Source organism: Cyprinodon tularosa, unplaced genomic scaffold, assembly GCF_016077235.1.
Source record: "Cyprinodon tularosa strain WSP-4 unplaced genomic scaffold, ASM1607723v1 ctg20, whole genome shotgun sequence".
Taxonomy (NCBI): Eukaryota; Metazoa; Chordata; class Actinopteri; order Cyprinodontiformes; family Cyprinodontidae; genus Cyprinodon; species Cyprinodon tularosa.
In genome coordinates, this window is record NW_024038734.1 from 1,396,747 (window position 1) to 1,416,398 (window position 19,652).

The 19,652-nt window shown below is 39.7% G+C and overlaps 1 protein-coding gene across 2 annotated transcripts; it reads left to right on the plus strand.

The window, feature by feature from the left end:
• The first annotated feature begins 485 nt into the window (after window positions 1-485).
• On the plus strand, window positions 486-19,182 carry dctn4 (dynactin 4). Of its 2 annotated transcripts, XM_038284576.1 has the most exons (14): window positions 486-692; window positions 2,968-3,038; window positions 3,154-3,332; window positions 3,435-3,478; window positions 4,331-4,438; window positions 4,999-5,019; window positions 7,252-7,325; window positions 11,343-11,455; window positions 11,531-11,640; window positions 11,731-11,804; window positions 12,102-12,156; window positions 13,432-13,539; window positions 15,958-16,055; window positions 18,028-19,182. In XM_038284576.1, the coding sequence occupies exons 1-14, from the start codon at window positions 558-560 to the stop codon at window positions 18,245-18,247; spliced, it is 1,410 nt and encodes a 469-aa protein (XP_038140504.1). In that variant the 5' UTR covers window positions 486-557; the 3' UTR covers window positions 18,248-19,182. The 2 variants fall into 2 exon arrangements, with proteins under 2 accessions (XP_038140504.1, XP_038140505.1); XM_038284577.1 differs by lacking the exon at window positions 4,999-5,019 and having other exon boundaries at window positions 487-692.
• The last annotated feature ends 470 nt before the right edge of the window (window positions 19,183-19,652 follow it).

Below are 19,652 nucleotides of genomic sequence, written 5' to 3' on the forward strand. Positions count from 1 at the left end.
CCCTTACAGTGTAGCCACCTTCTGTTGTATTAAAAATAAATAAATAAATAAGGTCTAAATCTCTTTATTTGATTCATTCAGTTAGTTAGGCAGTGGAAAAAGAGTGAAAAAAACTACATTGAGGAAGAATCATGATAACTGCACTGAAGTTGTTGGACATAATTTCTTAACATTTTCAAAGTTGAAGTTTTTACAGTGCTTTAAATTGAAAACACAGCCAGGGCCTTTTTTATTTAGGCATGTTTATAAATACAGGCCTTTTCATTAACACTTATGTACTTCAGTGATGTTTACAAAAACTATTTAAATCAAATGTAACGAATTTAATAAAGCTTTGGTGGTTGAAAAAATAATAATCTTAAAGTCAGATATTTTTACATACATGCATGCATACCAGGGCTTCAGCTTGTTTTAACCTACATGGAATTAATAAAACGGACGGTGTAGCTTCAGCAGTGACCACTAGAGGGCAATGCTGAGGCTAACTTGTCTTTAAGACACCCAGCAGTGACAAGCCGAACGCAGTAGCACTGTGAGCTAAGCTCAGCCGCTGTAAGATGGCGTCTCTTCTGCAGCCAGATAGGGTTATCTATCTGGTTCGTGGAGAGAAAAGGATTAGAGCTCCATTATCTCAACTTTATTTTTGTCGTTACTGTAGCGAGTTAAGATCGCTGGAATGTGTGTCTCATGAGGTGAGTTTTTTTTTTCCTCCTCTGATAGCGGCTAGCTGCTTTGTTGTTAGCCGACACGGTGTCGCTATGACAGCTGGGCGGGGCTTAATCATTCATCCCATGCATTGTGTGGACTAATCGCGCTGTCAATCACTTCGTTTTCCTGTGAATCCTTCATTTGATTGGCTTAGCTTTTTAAACTTCCGCTGGAGTTAGCATCATATAGCAACAAAAGGCTAGGTAGTTTATGTTATACCTAAGATTTAATATTATACTATTTTGATTACAGAAATATATGTTACCTGGTACTTTTAGGAAATAAAGATTTTAATAGTAACGTTGAGCTCGTAGCACTTATGTTATCTACTTTAGGGAGATTAGCTTTATAATAAAGGGGCACCACACCCAGGGAAAAAATAGTCACACTCCTTTAAGGCATCTTGTGGGTTTTTATGTAAACATTTAACTACTTAAACCATAATCTTTCATTTTTTCTGATAATGGATGCAGTATCAAATACATATATGCGCAGAAATATGTGCAAATAACCTTAAAATAGATGTTCTCAAAGCTGACAAATATATAAAACCTTTTGTAGTTGTGTGACCTTTTGATTAAAGTGCATTTATTCAAAGAGGGAATTAATCTCAAGTAATTTTGGTACTCTTAATAATCCCTTTAAAAATCAATGTAACCAGCTGACATTTTCTTTTAGATTCAAGTTGATTTAGCAACTCTAAATTATGAATATGGCTTCTATTCAGGTTATACAAACATGTTTGAATATTGAAAAAATTGGTTAAATCTAATTTGTTAAAGAGCATTATTAATTTTTCGGCTTGGCTGTACATCTTAACCACCACTAAAAAACAAACAAGTATTTTCTTTCCTATTGTTAACCTAACCCTGAATATTTGAAGTTTGTTAAACTTCATTGTGGCTTTAGTATAACTTTAAGTATAGTCTGCTTAAAGGAATAGTACACCCAAAACATGATTAGCCTTCATTTTCTATTCACCCCCATGCTGAACAACACTCTGGAGTACTTTTTTGATATCTCAAATGCATCTGGAGATCTGGGAGGCTTCTTGCTGTCTGCTGACATTCAAATAATGGAGGTCTATGGTGACCGAGACAGAAAGGTCCATAAAAGTCCACAAAAAACGTGTCAATATTCCTCCTTACTGCTCGTCCAATGTATTCCAAGTGTCCTGAGTGGGTAGCGTCCATAATTTACTCGAAACAAAGTCATTTAGAATGTTTTTAGAGCATAAACAGTAGCGTATAGGATTTCCTGAAAGCGCGTACCTGCGCGTTCACGACGCTACGGAAGCCGGCAGACCAAACCAGATGAAAGTGCGCATTCAGCGTCTGCTCTGCCGATAATGCAAGCGTAGAAGAAGAAATGTGCTGTTTACCTGTGCAAAGAAAGAAACAACGAAAGAAAAATGTCTGAGGACTTCAGTGTTGAGGAAGAGCATGAGTTCTTTGCCGAGGTGAATGCGCACTTTCATCTGGTTTGGTCTGCCGCGGTTTCCGTAGCGTCATGAACTCGCAGGCGCACCCTTTCAGGAAATCCTATACACTACTGTTTATGCTCTAAAAACATTCTAAATGACTTCGTTTCGAGTAAATTCTGGATGCTACCCACTCAGGACACTTGGAATACATTGGACGAGCAGTATGGAGGAATACTGACACGTTTTTTGTGGACTTTTATGGACCTTTCTGCCTCGGGCGCCATAGACCTCCATTATTTGAATGTCAGCAGACAGCAAGAAGCCTCCCAGATCTCCAGATGCATTTGAGATATCAAAAAAGTACTCCAGCGTGTTGTTCAGCATGGGGGTGAGTAGAAAATGAAGGCTAATCATGTTTTGGGTGTACTATTCCTTTAAGGTTAAGTATAACCTTGGGCAGATAGTGTCCAGGTAGTGAAACAGTGGAAAAGTCACCTCATGGCCACTGTTGGGTACGGTAGAGAACCTATAATTCTGTGGGCCTTTTTCTCCATCAAACCTCTGAAAACTAATGTCAATCACAGAAAACTTTCAAGCAGCAACAGATTTTTATTAAAAATAGGGTTAATATTTGAAAGGTGATCATATTCCTACACTTATAGGATATTGATATCTCCTATTATTATGATATTTCACTAAAGTGAAATCTGTTGCACTTTAAAACTTCGTGTAGATCTCTATCAGTGCCTCTTAGCCCAACAAATTGAAACCATTGAGAAAGATGATCTTCCCTGAATCTTTACACAGAACTGACTGACCTGTACTTTGATAATTAGGTGGACTCCCATTACTGTCCAAGTTGTCTGGAGAACATGCCGTCTGCTGAAGCTAAGGTCAAAAAGAACAGGTGACTGATTCTCCAACATTCATAAAAAAGCTATTTTTAATTTTTTTCTATTACTACTTCTGCTTGCTTGAAATATATTTGTTTCTATCGCTGATCCGCTGTTGCCTCGCTGCAGGTGTGCTAATTGTTTTGACTGCCCGTGCTGCATGCACACACTGTCAACTCGGGCCACTAACATCCCGGCTCCCCTCCCCGATGACCCCACCAAGACGACCATGAAGAAAGCCTACTATCTGGCCTGCGGGTTCTGTCGCTGGACCTCCAGGGATGTAGGCATGGCTGACAAATCCGTCGGTAGGCGCTTCTACGAAGTCAATTAAAACTTGGAAAACAAGACTTTGCTTTCATTTGTGACTGTCTTTGGTTTAAAGTAATGATGCATATTGTGTTTTACAGCAAGCGGTGGATGGCAGGAGCCAGAAAATCCCCACGCTCAGCGGGTAAGTCCTACCCTGTGGTCATTTGATCATCCTTGAGTTGGTCACATGTTCCTTGATCACACACTGCATTCTTTTAAATCGTTCTCTGAGAAAGTTAAATGCACACATTCAGAGCTGAAGGCAAACTCAGCTGCTGCTAACTCAGCTTCAGTACAAAAAACCGATGTTAATACTTTTACAGAGAGAAAATCATAGCGTTTAGCGTCTTTAATGTCAGTAAAAAAACAAAGATATGCTTTTATTGTCCATTTTTATGCTCATGTCATTGAAAATGGTGTCAGTTATCAAACATTTTCCTTGATATCGATATCAAGTTTTAATTAGTATCCTTTCCAGCCTAATAGGTATGTGGTAAATCTGGCAGAATTCGGTCAGTACCTTTGGAAGTACCACATCTGGAACCGATCATTAACAGCTGCTTGTTTCGTTCCTTTAGCAGGACCACTGCTACCAGCTGCCAGTTAGAATCATATTAAGACTTTATTGTGAAACATATCGTATTACTCGTGTGGACCTTGAGAAAGGAGAATACCAGCTAATTATTTAAATATAGAAGGAGGAGGAGTTTGCAGACAGCAGACTGTAGGATGTCCTGCAGCTCACTGTTTTCTTGTAATTTCACCCTTATCTGATGGCCTTTTAAAGCTGCAAGGCTAAACATTGAGTTCTGAGTTAAAATTCAGCACGTTTTTTCAAAGCTTCGTCTTTTCAGCACACATGAACCAAACTATCAGTACAACCTGCCTATGTTTACTGCTGCATCCCTAACATGCATTGTTGTTTTTGTTTGATCTTAAAGGCATTATTTTTTTTGTTTAGAAAAGAATTGACCTGAGTTTTTGTTTGCCACAGATCTCCAAACTGATTGAGTATTACCAGCAGCTCGCCCACCGAGAGAAGCAGGAGAGAGACAGGAAGAAGCTGGCGAGGAGGCGGCAGTGCATGCCCCTGGCATTCTCGGTACTCCGCTCCCCTCTTAGAGAGATGCTTTCAGGAATGTCACACTTTCTCTCCAACCTTTCAAAATGCTAAACGGCCGTGGTGTCATTTATTTAGCACTATCTGAGATCAACACCGTTGATTCAGTCTGGGGTTCTGTTGAAGCAGATTTACTTTTACTTATAGAGGGGGGACAGTGGGTCTGGGAGCTCTGAGTTCAACGCTGAACCGTTCAGACATCAAATCCGCCTCCAGCTTGTCGTGTCTGTGATGCTAAAATGTCAAAGAACATTTGTATGCAGTGTTAACATCTCCTTTGTTTTTCTTGTCACACTCTGTACTCCTGCTTTTCAAACCGCCTGCATTAACATCCATTAATGTGAATGAATCGTTCCTGTGATCACTCCGCTTATGTCCTGCAGTCACATTGTTTTGCATCTGAAATTATTTTTGTCGCCAATGCATGTCACCAAATGACACTGACGTTCCGCTTGATTGCTTTGGTTTCACTTTGATCTTTATTCTCCTCTTTTTGTTTCCTTTGCTTATGCTCGCTGATATTTTGGTTTTTACCCCCTCAGCAACACACTATTCATGTGGTGGTGAGTTACATTTTCACAATTTGGGTAGTCTTCTTCCAGTCATTTATCTCTTTACTTGTCAACCCTGTTAGGCCTCACAGATCACATGAATGTCTCCTTAGGTAAATTAGTCTCAGATTTACCCAAGGGGAGCTTGATGTTGGCATCGTGATGTCTGTTTATTCAAAAACACTTAAGCCTAATTGAGTCAAGAAATCCCCCCTTGCCATTCTCCAGCAGCTCTGTGTCCTTTGTTTCTAACCAGAAGATCAACAAAACTCTATCTGCTTTATTTAATGTCTTAAAGAAAAGTCTGGTCAGCAAGAAATAACCAATCGGTCATTATTTATACCTAAAATTAATGCATTTGCGGTAATTTAATGAATTTAGTGTTAATCAGTAAAAAAAATAAAGACAATATTTTTTTGTTGCGATCCTGGAGTCTAGGAGCGGCCATTTTTGCCCAAATATTGTAACTGCCATCTTCCAATAGTGACGTCACGGTGCGTTAAGCCTAGCGCCATTCTCCTGCTTTACAAGCAAAATCAATGGGAACTACTAGACACTAGGGGTGTAAATCACATCCATCATGGCGATTCCATTCAGTATCGATTTCCTGACCCAACGATTCGATTATTTTCGATACTCAAGAATACACTACGATACAATTCGATACGATTAATTGGTTAATTTTTACATTTTTTTTTTTTTTTACACCTTACGGGATAGACGTTTCAAATTTGAAATAAATCAATGAAAGCTGTAATATCATGCATTTTTTTTGTTTTTTAGAAACAATAGTAAATAACAGAAGTAGAAAAGTTGCACTCCACCTATTCCTAGTAAAACCTCATTAACTGAAAAATAATAATTCCCGTGCGTTATAGATTCTGAAAGGCTTTGCATCAAAAAATACTGCAGAAAATCAGTGCAATGAGTGCAATGCAATACCTCGGCTCTAGACGTCCCGCCCCCTCCACAGACGCTTTGCTGCTCCTCTCCTAAATTGTAGCTGACCGCAGACAGTGCTGCAGACAGGAGGCCGGCTTGTTTTGTTTTTATGACCGAAATAGTGGAAAACAACTTGTGAAGTTTGGCCCGCTAGAAGAGCGAGGTGCGCGAGAACGCTGGGACCCTTTTTCTGCCTGGATCTCTGCCCTTGTTGGCCCTCATGTCCCTCCGTCGTCGGACTAAACTCGCCCCCACTTCCTCTTTGCCTCGGCCGTATCTAGACCCACAGTGTGTAGCACAGACCACGCTTCAATATTGAGCATGAATCAAAAATGTCTTTGTCAAGCTTACTGCAACACACTGCTGTAAGTGTATAACCAGGAAGCGCGGTAGGAGGGCAAAATAGGTTTAGCGCCACCGCAGCACGGGAGGGAGAATTACGTCCAGGAGCAAATGGATAAAAATAGACCGGAGGAAAAAAAAACATGAATCGGTTCTCTTGCGGACGTATCGATGCATCGGATCATCGGCTGTTGGATCGATGCATCGAAACAAAACGATTGTTATTTACACCCCTACTAGACACATCTGCAATCAACAACAATTATTGAAGATTCCCAGAGGACTTCACCATTGAAATTCACCAGAGCTATAGTGAAACTGACAATGCCCACGTGCATGGCAGCTGGATGTTGGAATACATCGGGTAAAAGTGAAAAAAAGTTAGTTCTTTCACCGTTCCGATTCCTGATCCTCCACGGACGGGTTGGTCGTTGGATCGCCAACTTGAAGAGGGAGGATTTGCCATCGAACTTCTGACCAGAGAAAAAAACACGTAATATGTAGCCAACATTTGGAAGAAGAATGTTTTCAAGATGACTTGGATAATAGCGCGTTGTTACAAACACCAGATACAGCACTGGGACTTGAACAGCAGCCGATACCGCACCATGACGTCACAAACCAGTAGGTGGCAGTAGTGTTCTTTGACAAACATGGATGCCTCCAGTAAACCACATTCAAATTAAATACTCTTAATTAAAAACACTTATGTATTGAAAAGTATGTAATCATTTTATACTTGAAGTACTTTCAGAAGTTTGTATTCTGAATGTGACCGGACTTTTCCTTTAATTCAAATTTCATTTGAGTTGACATGGATTTCTCTCTTTAAAAAGGCTTTGTTGAGGAATTGTCACATAGAAAAATAGCTGTAGATTAGTCTCATAAATCATAGTGACTCTCCATTAGAGTCATTTGGCGGTTGGCCTTATCATGTCTCTTCTTTCTGAATTCCCTTAGGAGAAATACGGCCTTGGAACCAGACTGCAGCGGCAGAGGCCTGGAGCCCCCATATCCGCCCTGGCAGGACTTTCGTGAGTCATCTCTCATTGAACATGAGGACCATTGCTGCTTTTGGCTCCTTTTGCAGACCATTTCTCATATTTGAATGAAAAAACACAAGATGAGCTTTTTGTGAATTGTATTCTCTGCCCACTAACTACTCTCTTGTGTCTCATCATGACTTAGATGAATGTTTTACCTTTCAGCAGCTTTGCTTTGATTGTTTCGTCAAGCAAATGGCTTGAGAGTCTTTGATCATTTATCATAATCAACAACTTATTTCCCCCCTTTTTTTGTTTTGTTCCAGCATCAACCTTATTGTAATTTAATTACGGACTATCTTTATGAACTGGATGCTGAAAAGTAAAAAAAAAAAAAAAAATGGCCCCTTTTAGTTCAAACCATCTCAGATTTTAGATGCTTTTCAGGACGGAAAACCTTGATGAACTAAACGGATTTATTCAGGACGGTGGAACGATTTTGGTGACATGAAAACAGTTGGTGCAGCATCACAGCGGGCACAGAGAAAACTTGCTGGATGATCCTCCAATATCATACCATACCAACTTTATTTATAAAATGTTTTATACACTGACAGGACCAAAGTACTGTACAAGATCATAAAATACAATGCAATTATAAAAGAAAAGAAAATATCGAATATAAAACACATAATATACAGATGCAATAAAACAAATTGAAACCTTTAACCAAAAGTCAAAGAAAAAAGAAGGATCTTAAGAGGAGACTTAAAGTCGTAGGGAACAGCTGTTCCAATCGCTGCATTTCCAAATTCTCCAGAGTGGTGCCCGACTTTACATGAGTAAGTAAAGTGAATGTGATTGGTTGTTTATCAAGAGGGCGAGGGATTGTTATGGCGGAAGGTTTGCAAGAAGTGCCTTTGAAGCCTTGTGCTAGTACTTGGTGCTAGCAGATTCCCAATGGGAAATTCCATTGGGACCAAGTAGCACTAAATTGGTGACTTAGAAACGGCACTGTCAAGGAACGCTATGGACAGAGGAAACATGCAAGAGGAGGAGAGTTTAGTGTCGGAGGTCATGGATGAGTCTCCTCCGTCATCCATTTTTTATTTAGAGGAGGAAAGCGGGGACGAAGATGTTGTGGAAGAGGACGCCAGGGCGGCAGAAGCTTGGTTTGGTGTAGAAGGCTTCCAGCCGTACATGTTTGAGCCCTTGCCTCGCAACGCTGCCAGTTCTGTTAGCTCTACGCCTGCCGAAGACACAGACGTCCATCCCTATGAACACTGGGACGCAACTCAATGGGAAAGGAAATGATGATTCTTATATCAACCGTTGCCTATATTAGCTGCGAAAGATGAATCAAGATGCTATGGTGGAAAAAATTAGATTGACAGATGATAATTGATATGATTGGCCGAATTTAGGTGTTCAGGCTGACGTATAACTAACTGGCCTGCATAAGGTAATGGAAAAACTTTTATTTTTCATAAATTTTAAGACGTAAAAAAAAAATTTTTTTTTTAAAGTAGAAATTTTCTAACTTTTGGGACAATGTCTTCTGATAAAGATTACGTTTATATACATGTTTAAGCCAGAATGATTTGACATTTAAACACGACTTCCCTACGACTTTTAAAATCAGCGAGTCAAGGCCTGCCCAAAGGAAGATCATTCCATAGCTACGGAGCCGCCACAGAAAAAGCTTGCCCCCTCTGAGCTTGCAATTTATCTTTGGCACCTTCAGAAGCAACTGGTCAGCTGGCCTGAGGGAACGCGAATATCAGGCTGGAAGCAGAATCTAAATTCACCACGTTTGCATTAGGGGTGGGTATTGCCAAAGAAGTCACAATTCGATTCGAATCACGATTCACAGGCCACGATGCGATTCTATCATGATGCATCACGATACTTGAATTATTGCGATGCATTGCAATATTTTATCCTCCATGTTTTGTTTTTGAATGACTCGGCACAGTATCCCGCGGCCGGAAATGCTTGTGACACAAGGCAGCGTGCGTCAACATATTTGCAGCGACATCTACTGGACTGGAAGTTGTATTACACTTGTTTTTGGCTGATGTTCGCCAACCATTCATGCAATTTTATTTATTAATTTTTTGAAATTAATAATCGATTCTTGGTATCAAGAATCGATGCAGTAGATCACGAAAATTTGAATCACGATGCATCATCATCACGATTATTTTGCACACCCCTAGTTTGCATGGATGCAAAGAATCGCATTTAAGGCCTAATCGGAATGATCAGGATCAAAAATGTTTCATCCAAACACGTCAGACTGAAGATTTTAATCCAATTCTGTCTGTTCTGAAGGAATTTTTATTTAGCTTAAAAGGTGTTTTCTGCTGATCGCCATTTCGATCGGATCTTTGGAGTAAAATAACTTCCACTGCAATGTGTGCAACATCAGCGTGATGTTTCCTCCATTGCTTTGCTGGAAAAAAGGGTCAGTTCCGCACAAGCTTAAAAGATTTAATATGATGGAATGCCTGGTACATGTACAGTACACACACGTCATGATCCGATCATTTCAATTAGTGTCCATGTAGACGGAGATTTTGAATTTCCGATCAACCCAAGGAGAGATCGGATCGGGAAATTTCGCTCTGTTGGCTCTCCACTTCCATATGGTGATTCCTTCACAGTTCTTGTGAAGGAATACAGTTGGGAGCGTTTTTATTGGGATGATTTGACGTTATCTTTATTTTTTAATTTTTTTCCTCAAATGGATTGAAATTAAGTGCATAGCTCCGAGCCCTCACTCCGATTCATCCCACCGGTGTTCCGTTGGGTTTAGGTCTCTGTCCAGTGGACAGGCAGGCAGGGATAGTTGATTCCCTCCTAATCCGCTCATCCATGCATTTAAAAACCTTACTTTGTGCAAAGTCGGGCGGTTTTGATGCATCAGGAAGTGGCCACCCTCAAACTTTGTTCAACAAGATAAAAATGTGCAAAAAGCCTGAGCTTAAAGCTGGGCCCAATCCCTGAAAACATCCTTTATTGTCTCCCTCTCATCATCATGTGTTTATCTCATCTCCACTGCTCTGTTGTCCAGCAGCTGTGTGATTAGCATCCCTCCAAATAAATTCCCATAATCCCTCTGGATCGGCTTGTTGGTGTGAAAGGACAACATGTTCAGTAATTAGCGGCTCAGAGTGTTTATTACAGAGCTGTGACATGAGAGGGGCTTAAACGGTGTTCAAAGTGCATAGAGTGATGTCATCCAGTGTATTAAAACACACTGGTATGGGCATTTCATAATTTGTCTTAAAAAAATAATTGATATTTCTTGTTTTGATGCATTAGCTTAAAAATGCAGATGAATGAGTTAAATGTGGCCCTTTATGTGCTTTAAACAGAATTCAACACCTTATAGTTTTACTGTCTATAGTCAGACTCTAAAAAGGCCGATATAAGCGAGTTAGTTAGTGAGGCTAAGTGATCAGGGAGAGCCTTTCCTCCTGACAGCTGGAGCTTTTAGCTTAATAAAAGATAATGACATGTTTTTGTTCTAATGCTGCATACATCTATTATTTTAGGAAGAGATACATTTATTGATCATTTCTTTTCAAATAATGTAAAGAGGTTTTTAATAAGTAAATATTTCAAAATGAACATTTTGAGTATAAAGAAAAGCCATTATTGTGCATTTTAAATAGTTTGTAAAAGTACTTTCGATGTATAGGAAATGGGAAATGTTTAGATTTAGTTTGAAAATATTTGGCTAAAACTATTTGATTAGATTCCAAAATCAGTTGAAGAATTTACAAACAATCGTATTAATGTTTTTATGAGCTAGGTAGAAATCTAGAAGACTGTTTTCAGCCATCTAACCAGCAGTGTGCAGCAGCATGAAATAAGCAATGCGGTATTATTTTCTGCCTCATAAATCAACGAAAAACCAAAACTTTATCAGTTCCTCTACAATAACTGTTGAAACAAAGTGATGAAAAGTCTTTTCTATTAGTGGAATACCATTAATTAATCTGTAGTTTGTTTTGCTTAAAGACGACCATTAAATCAGGCAGCGTTTGTGTTTCTATCTAGCCTTAAAGAAGGCGAGGACAAGAAGGAGATCACCATAGAACCGGCCCAGGCCCTTGATGAAGTAGAGCCCCTGCCTGAGGATTGTTACACCCGACCCGTCAGTTTACCTGAAGGTAAGACATGTCGGCACTAAGCGGTCCTCGATCAGCTTCTGATGGTTGCTGAGCCGACTGTCTGTGTGTTTATAGTGACCACGCTGCGCCAGAGGCTGCTGCAGCCGGACTTCCAACCTGCAGGAGCATCTCAGCTCCACCCCAGACACAAACACCTGTTGATGAAGCGCTCGCTGCGCTGCAGGGTGAGTACAGCTCTGTGTGCACATAGTTGGGGGGGGGGGGACGACTGATCTAATTTGTACCACATTGTTTCTCTTAATTACTTTTCTCAGAAATGCGAGCACAACCTGAGCAAACCGGAGTTTAATCCAACTTCAATCAAGTTTAAAATACAGCTGGTGGCTGTGTGAGTAGAATCATTGTGTTCAAAGTTGATGTCAGCCTCGGGTCTGATTGGGTTAATGTGGGAAACACCGAATGAGCAGCTGGAGATGCATGCTCAAGAATTATTGCATGTTTAGCTTCTGGAAATGAACAGATTTCATTTGTAAAAGTTCCGATTTAATCAGCCAGAAATAAATTTTATTGTTTTCATTTAGAGAATCGGTTTAATAATCAATAATTTGAGCAGTTCAGTGACTGAGGATTTGATTTATTAACACGATTTCGGTTAATTTCTGGTTCTTCTGCTTCCCTCCAATAGGAGCTACATCCCTGAAGTAAGAATAATGTCCATCCCCAACCTCCGACACATGAAGGTCAGTCTCTGCCCTGCTCTGCCCTGCTCTGCCCTGTGTTGGGAAGTATACAGGGTTCCCACGGGTCCTTAAAAAGTCTTAAAAGGCATTGAATTCTTCAAAATAAAACTAAGGCCTTAATTGGTATTAAAATGTCTGAAATCAGTCTTTTGTTGGTCTTAACTTTTAAAACATTATAAATAGGATTATTTTTATTACGATTTAGTTTTGTAATCTAAATAAAACGTTAAAATTGGCCCTTTTTTTTTTATTTAAAACAAATAATAACTTGCTATTATTGGTTCTGTCCTGATAGCGGAACCAATAAATGCGTCGTTGCGGCCGGGACACAGTGTTTTGTGCAAGAAGTGATTCAAGCTCAGAACGATGGGAATTTCATGCGAAGCACGAAACACAAAGCGTCAAAATAGAGTTACAGAGAAACAGCCGATATTTCTCAGTTTAGTTCCACCCTTGTCTCTGCAACGCCTCCACTTATCACCAAATTAAACATACTAAGAAAATTATACAAAGAAAAATAGCTGCAAAAAGACTTAGCACTGGTTATGTTGTGGCTTTAAAGCTGATTTGTTTTGTTCCCTGCTAAAACAAAGTTTGTGAATTCAGTTAAATATTGTTAAAATATATCTGTCATTTGTTTGTCTTTAGCTTTCTTCCTGTATGGGAAGCTTTTCAAAATTTGAAATATTAGTGCCGTGGTTTATGTTAAAATAAACCTTTGGGTTAAGTTGTCGCAAGAAGGTTTTTCTCGTTTCTTTTGAATTTGGTCTTAAATTTTTATTTCAAGTGGCATTAAAAAGTCTTGAATTTAACTTTCCTTATGCTGTAGGAACCCTGGTATACGTTTTTTCCTTCTGGAAAACTTCCTTAAAAAAAAGATAAAACGAGCTACTTTTAGCCACGGTCAGGGTCCAAACTGCAACACGCACTGATGGACATTACAAGCTTTAATGTGCAAAGATGTTTTAAATGTGCTTAAATTGAGAAAAGTAACATAGGTTTTTACTGTTACTTTTGTGATTTTAGGACTAATTTTGGCAGATTTTTCAAATCTTTTACATATTTTAGTAAAAACATGGTTTGATTGAAAATTGTAAAACATTTTAAGACTACAGGTCCTTATTTTCAGTGGATATTTAATGTTTAGAATTTGCCTGGAAACTGAATAATTGTCCTTTTAAAATGTCTATTAAATAGATGAGATACAGTCTAAAGTTAGTGATAAAGTTCTAAGATTTAAGAGTTGCCTTTCTTCTCTCCGTGCTGCTAACATAGGAGAGCCAGGTGCTGCTAACGCTGACCAACCCCGTGGAGAACATCACCCACGTCACACTGGCTGCTTGTGAGGAAGAAGATCCTGATGCCATCAACAGCACCGCTAAGGTCTGGTTTAGATGCTCTGATGTCACCTACGGGTTTAATAGACCTGATTTATTGCTACGTTGGCATTAGTTTGACATGAATATATAAAGGAAATATTCTCTATATGACCAGTTTTTACAGGCTTTTATTATTTTAATGTTCTCAGCTAGGGATGCACGATATAATCGGCCCCCTATCGGTATCGGCCTGTATCGGCCTTAAAACTGAATATTGGACATCGGCCACCCCACCGATATTTAACCCGCTTCTGAGTTTCTAAAGTCTAAAAAAATAAAAATAAAAAAAAATAAAAAATACTACTTCTTCTTCCTCAAAAACTTATTTTTTACAGACTTAAAAACTTCTAAAGACGAGGGAATAAGTATTGATACATTAAAATATCACAATATCTTCATATGCTGATATATTGCCATTTAAAAACACCACATCAATCTCTTTTACTAATGAAATATTGCTATATGTCATCGTTATGCTACGAAATCCCCTGAAAATTCACGAAATTTTGCCATATTTTTATATGTTGATATATTGGCGCGGTATCGATCTATTTTACTAACAAAATCTCACAAGAATTTGCAAAATATCACGAGAGTTTGTAACAGAACGATGAAATTTCACGAGATTTTGAAAGTAAAATAGATCGATACCGCGTTTTTAAAAATCAATTTGATATCAGCATATGAAAATATATTTGAGTATATTATTTTTCAAAGTGTCAGAAATGGATAACAAAACTGCTATTTTCAATGACTACTTATTTTTGTCCAGCTTTAACATCAGTATCGATATCGGTTATTGGCTACATGAGTTTTAAAATATCGGCATATCGTGCATCCCTATTCTCAGCCTTTATTTTCTGTGTCTATGTGAGTCAAATATCAGGCCGATACATCTACTGGCTGCTCTTGGTTTTATCTTGTATCTGTATCGGCTGATATATGAATGCATCGTCGATTTAATTTGGAAGCCTCACATAGAACATATTAGAAATAAAATTGCAAAAACTATTGGAATATTATTTAAAAATAAAAGATTTAATTAAAAATAAAGGCCTGCATATTATATATTCCTCTTTGGTTATGCCTTATTTGTCTTATTGTTCAGAAGGACGGGGAAATACAAATAAAACAATTATTGATAAGTTAGTTAAGTTGCAAAAAAAAGCTATAAGGCTTATTAATAAGGTGGGATACCATCAACCAACTGATAAACACTTAATTCAAAGCTACAAATAAAAATTCAAAGACATTGTTTATATAAAAATACTGGAAATAATGCATAAAGCAGTGAACATAAGTCTTCCTTCTGGTATTCAGAAATAATTTAAGTTAAGAGAGAATAAATATAATTTGCGAGGTTTGTTTATATTTGAATGTGCAAAAGAGAGGAGCCAGATAAAGTCTAGATGTTATTGGTGTGAAAATGTGGAATGAATTGAATGATGATTTAAAGTTATGTCCTTTCTTGGTGAATTTCAAAAGGGCTTTAAAATGTAAAATGATAAAATCCTATGATATGTAGATTTGAATATTTATATAGGCAGTAAAGTACCTGGTAGGTTGTAAAGGTTGTAAGTTTAAAACAGGGTAGGCAATAATAAGCTTTGCTTCAGCCTATTCCTTTTTTTTTGGTAAATTGTTGGTTTTGTTTTGTTTTGATATTGTTGTTTTGTTGTTTAATGTTGGATTATTTGCTAAAAAATAAAGTGCAAGTGAATTTATGTAGGGAGTAGCAGCCTAGTGGTTTAGGGCATAGAGCTTAAAATCCTGAGGTTCTGAGTTCGAGCCGCGCTCCCACATATTGCTACTCTGGGTCCCTGAGCAAGACCCTTAACCCCACCCTGCTCCCCGTGTGCCACAAGATGGCTTCCCACTGCTTCCTAAGGGGATGGGTTAAATGCAGAGGTAAATTTTTCCAATGTGAGATCAATAAAGTTCAGTTAAAATATTATTAAACTGTGGTACGCGCCCCCTATGTGTGATGCAGTGTAATTACAGGATGATGTGATTAAAAAGAGTTGAATAAATGACCCGGATTTGGGTTAATTTATTTATTTATAGCATTGAATTCTGTTGCACAGTATAAACCGCCTAACCTGAATGCTTGCTGCACTTTAAGGTGGTAATTTTAGCAATTTAAAGTAAGTTGTAGTTCATTTTATTACAATATTTAATCTGCTGTTGTGTTTTTTATGGTTAAATATTTGTTTTGCTAAAAAAGAGACTTGTACAACAAGAAAAAGCACTATAAGCTCTTAGGAGTCTGTTTGATGTCAGAATAATGGAAACCGACTTTAAAAAAACTGTATCAGTCCATCCCTAAGCTGTATGAGTTAAAAACCTCCACTTGTTTCTCTATAAGAAAACATCTGAAAACGTGTGTATCAGAATAATGTCCTTAAAGCTCTTTCCTTTTCAGGTTCTGGTTCCCAGTAAGGAACTGGTCTTAGCAGGGAAGGATGCTGCAGCCGAATACGATGAGCTGGCTGAACCTCAGGACTTCCAGGACGATCCAGAGTGAGTAAACCTCTCTGACCTTCACTCTCTGAAGCCTTGTTACCTACGTTTACACCACAAGCTAGCCTGACGTAGTCCTAGTCAATTCTAGTCAGAATATGAGTCTGATACTGCTCCATAGAGCTGTGATTATGGGGCGTGTTTCGAACGAACCAGGAAAAAAAATGCCTCTGCACTCAATTGGATAAACCTACAACCAATAAGAGCAACAGAGTGCGTGAGGTATGTTAAGAAACGCATAGTTGTTGTCAACAAAAATCAAAGCGTGCAGTTGCACGCCTAGAATAAGAAGATGAGCCTTGATCGCGTTTCTCTGTTCCTCTTTTAAAATTAATTTGCTGTCCATATCTTCTAGAACAGACCTAATAGCAGAATCTACTCACCTCAACTCTCCAGCGGCAGCCATTGTTGTTGTCACCCAAGCGCGATTTGGTGACGTGGTTGATTACATTACTGTTGATCATCTGTCCGTCATCGTATAAAGCCCGCCCTGACAATTTGATTGGCCCACCAGATATTGTGCGAGCATACTCGCGCTACTATTGAGCAATGCCAGACCGAACTTCCCGACCTCAAACGTTGTGGGCGGGACTAAGTTCGGAATGGCACCCAGGCTAACCACAAGCAGCAAAAGTAGCAAGGACGCGCGTGCTGCTTCATTTTTTATGCTTCTACAACTTTAGTTCTGACGCGAGGCTGAAGCATCTTTGCTGCTCTCGCTGCGCGGTGCAAAAGTGGTTCTGATGCGCGTTGGGCGGAACTACTCTATCCTTTCTTTGCCTGTAACAATGGCAGCTATATTTGCAGTGATCAGTGGGTAAAAAGTAGTTTTAATTTGTTTTTAAGTGAGAAAGTTCACCTGAAAACTTCATCGCTGCAATCAGTTCATCGTGATTATTCTGCCTTCAAATATTATTTGTCGTAGCCGCTCAGACCCCCACATACCGACGGTGCTCTGTCAGTAGGAATACCATTCAACAGCTGCCTATGGCTCGGTTGTCTCTTTGCGGTTTGCCTCAGCGGCTGGAAGGTGTTTTTATGTACGTAATTCAAACTGTAGGCACCAGGATAATAAAAGTAAACATGTTTTACCGGCAGATATTGGCATTTTAAGTTAATTTAGACTAGGGATGGAACGGTTTATGAAAACCGTCCGAACCGTTCGGTTCGCGTGTGTTGCGTTCGGTTCATGCGCTGCTGCTTTTTCTCATAGGCGAAGCGCGTACACTCCAGAGCAGAAGGTGGCGGTACTGCGACCAAAGCCAACCACCAGTAGTAAACAAGAAGAAGAAGAAGCAAAGCAGCGTAGCCGAGTGTAGCAGAAAAAAAATCAGTTGTTGTGGAGAATTGTGTCGGAATGGCGAGTGGGAAAGAACAGGAGTTGGAAGACGCGCCAGCAGCACTTTATAGGTCTGCTGTATGGGACCACTTTGCATTTAGAGTGACCTACGATGACGGCGGAAAGAAAGTTGTGGATAAAAGTGCAACAGTGTGCAAGCATTGTGCAACAGATATTGTTTATGCTAACAGCAACACGACCAACATGTCAGGCTAACAATCAACATATACCGAACCGAAAACCGTGACCACGAAACCGTGAACCGAACCGTGGATTTTGTGAACCGTTCCACCCCTAATTTAGACGTTAATAAACCGTTTCAGAGGAGTGATCATAGTGATCTGTATCATCAGCGATGTGTCTGTCTACCTGCCAGCTCCCAGATCAGCTTCTCTGATTGGTTGATGTGGCGCGTCGTACAGCAAACGTTTGCAGCGCGTTCCGCGTCTCAGATGCTCAGTAGCTCATGACGCGCTGCTCCTGCTGCTCAAAACGCGCTGCGGGACATTTTGCTGCGCCTTGATGCGCGTCAACTATTGACTTTGCATGTAAACTAGCTGCTCCTGCTGCTTCAGGTGTGAACGTAGCATCAGAGCTAGGGGACTCTTCTCATCACCTCTGTCCTTTCTGCAGCATCGTTGCCTTCAGGAAGTCCAACAAGATCGGCTTCTTCATCAAAGTGATCCCTCAGAAAGAAGAAGACGCAGACGTCACCGTTACGTTCAGGATGCGGCACGACTTCCGTAACCTGGCGGCTCCCATCCGGCCCAGCGAGGAGGGAGGCGACGCCCCCCCTGAGCCCATTTGGCTCAGCCACCATGTGGAGCTGAGGCTGGGGCCGCTCGCTGCCTGAGCGCAAACAAAAACCCCTCTGGATATCATGATCTGTGGTTCAGCTTCCGCCTTCAGCTCACCCGACTTCAGCAGTTGAACAATAACCTTCATCCGCAGCGCAGTTCATCATGAATATATAGGAAACTATTGTTGGCCGCCGTCTGCTGCATCAGTCAGTTTCCCCCTCTTTTTAAATGATAGCTGCTCTGCAGTGACGGGTTATATTTCACTACATCAGCCTCCTCCTCTGTCTAAACACTATCCGCTCTATTAGTAGGAAGCAGCTTTCTGTGTGGGAGGTTAAGATCTGTCGATGTTGTGTTTTTCTTTATCCCCTCTGTCTCTGTGCAGTTATGATTCACTGTTGGACAGACTGGGTGCAAACTGTTGAGACGGGGGGAAGCAAATCAGTGGGTAGAATCAGAATCAAGAGATTAGAAGGATCTACATGAGTCAAAATCTTTTCTTTATTCATCTCTTCTCTGCAGAATATTGTTTTGTATTTGCTTGCATGCTTTAATTATATGAAACAGAAAACGCAAACAAAGACTTTACGCTCTGCACTGTCCTAACATACCTGCCTATTTTAATCACTTCTTACAGTTTTACTCATCTTAGAAACTCTTTGAAATGCCTTTTAAAGGGTATTAATCTAAGATCGTCTCCATTTTATACATGATCTGAGGTTATCTGCACCATTTCCATGCTTCTTTTAAAGCTGTAGGAAGCTCAGTGGAAAACGCTCATGTATTTGTCACTTTTTTCCCATTTTCTTTGCAAACATGACTGACCGGCCTGTAGGTGTTTGTGTTGTTAAGGTGTCTGACGTGTTATCTTAGGAAAAATGGAGCTGTACTCTACATCACAGTTAATCTGCACTACTGGCTAATAAAATAAGATAACATGCTGTAATGGATCTATTTGCTTTTAATGAACATTATAAACTTAATTTAATCGAGAAGTGTTCTTTTTTTTGTTTTCAGAAAACTCCTGAGTGAAAATGGTCGGCTAGCTTAAGCTGAATCCTCTGCGTTGACTTTTGCCATATTTTCTTCTGAAGCCTCACTAACATTCATACAGGGCTCTAAGGCCTAATGTAAACATTACATTTATTGGTATTTAAAAGGAAAATGTATTTCCAGACTTAATTTCTTTAATACCCCTGATGGCAGACCGTTATTTTCCCTTTTTTCTCAGGCTTCCCAGCAAACATTTTACACGTGAGCCTCAGGGGTGTTTATGGGTTATATGATGGCCTCACGCTAATTTCCTAAAAGGGAACCATATGGCTCCAAACACGTTGCTCAATCTGACCTGATTTAACTCTCATCTAAGAAGCCCAATCATCCTACTACCCATTTAGTCTGAGTAAGAATCCTTAATGGGCCCAAACACATATTGGTCGGGTTGTGCAGGAAATAGAG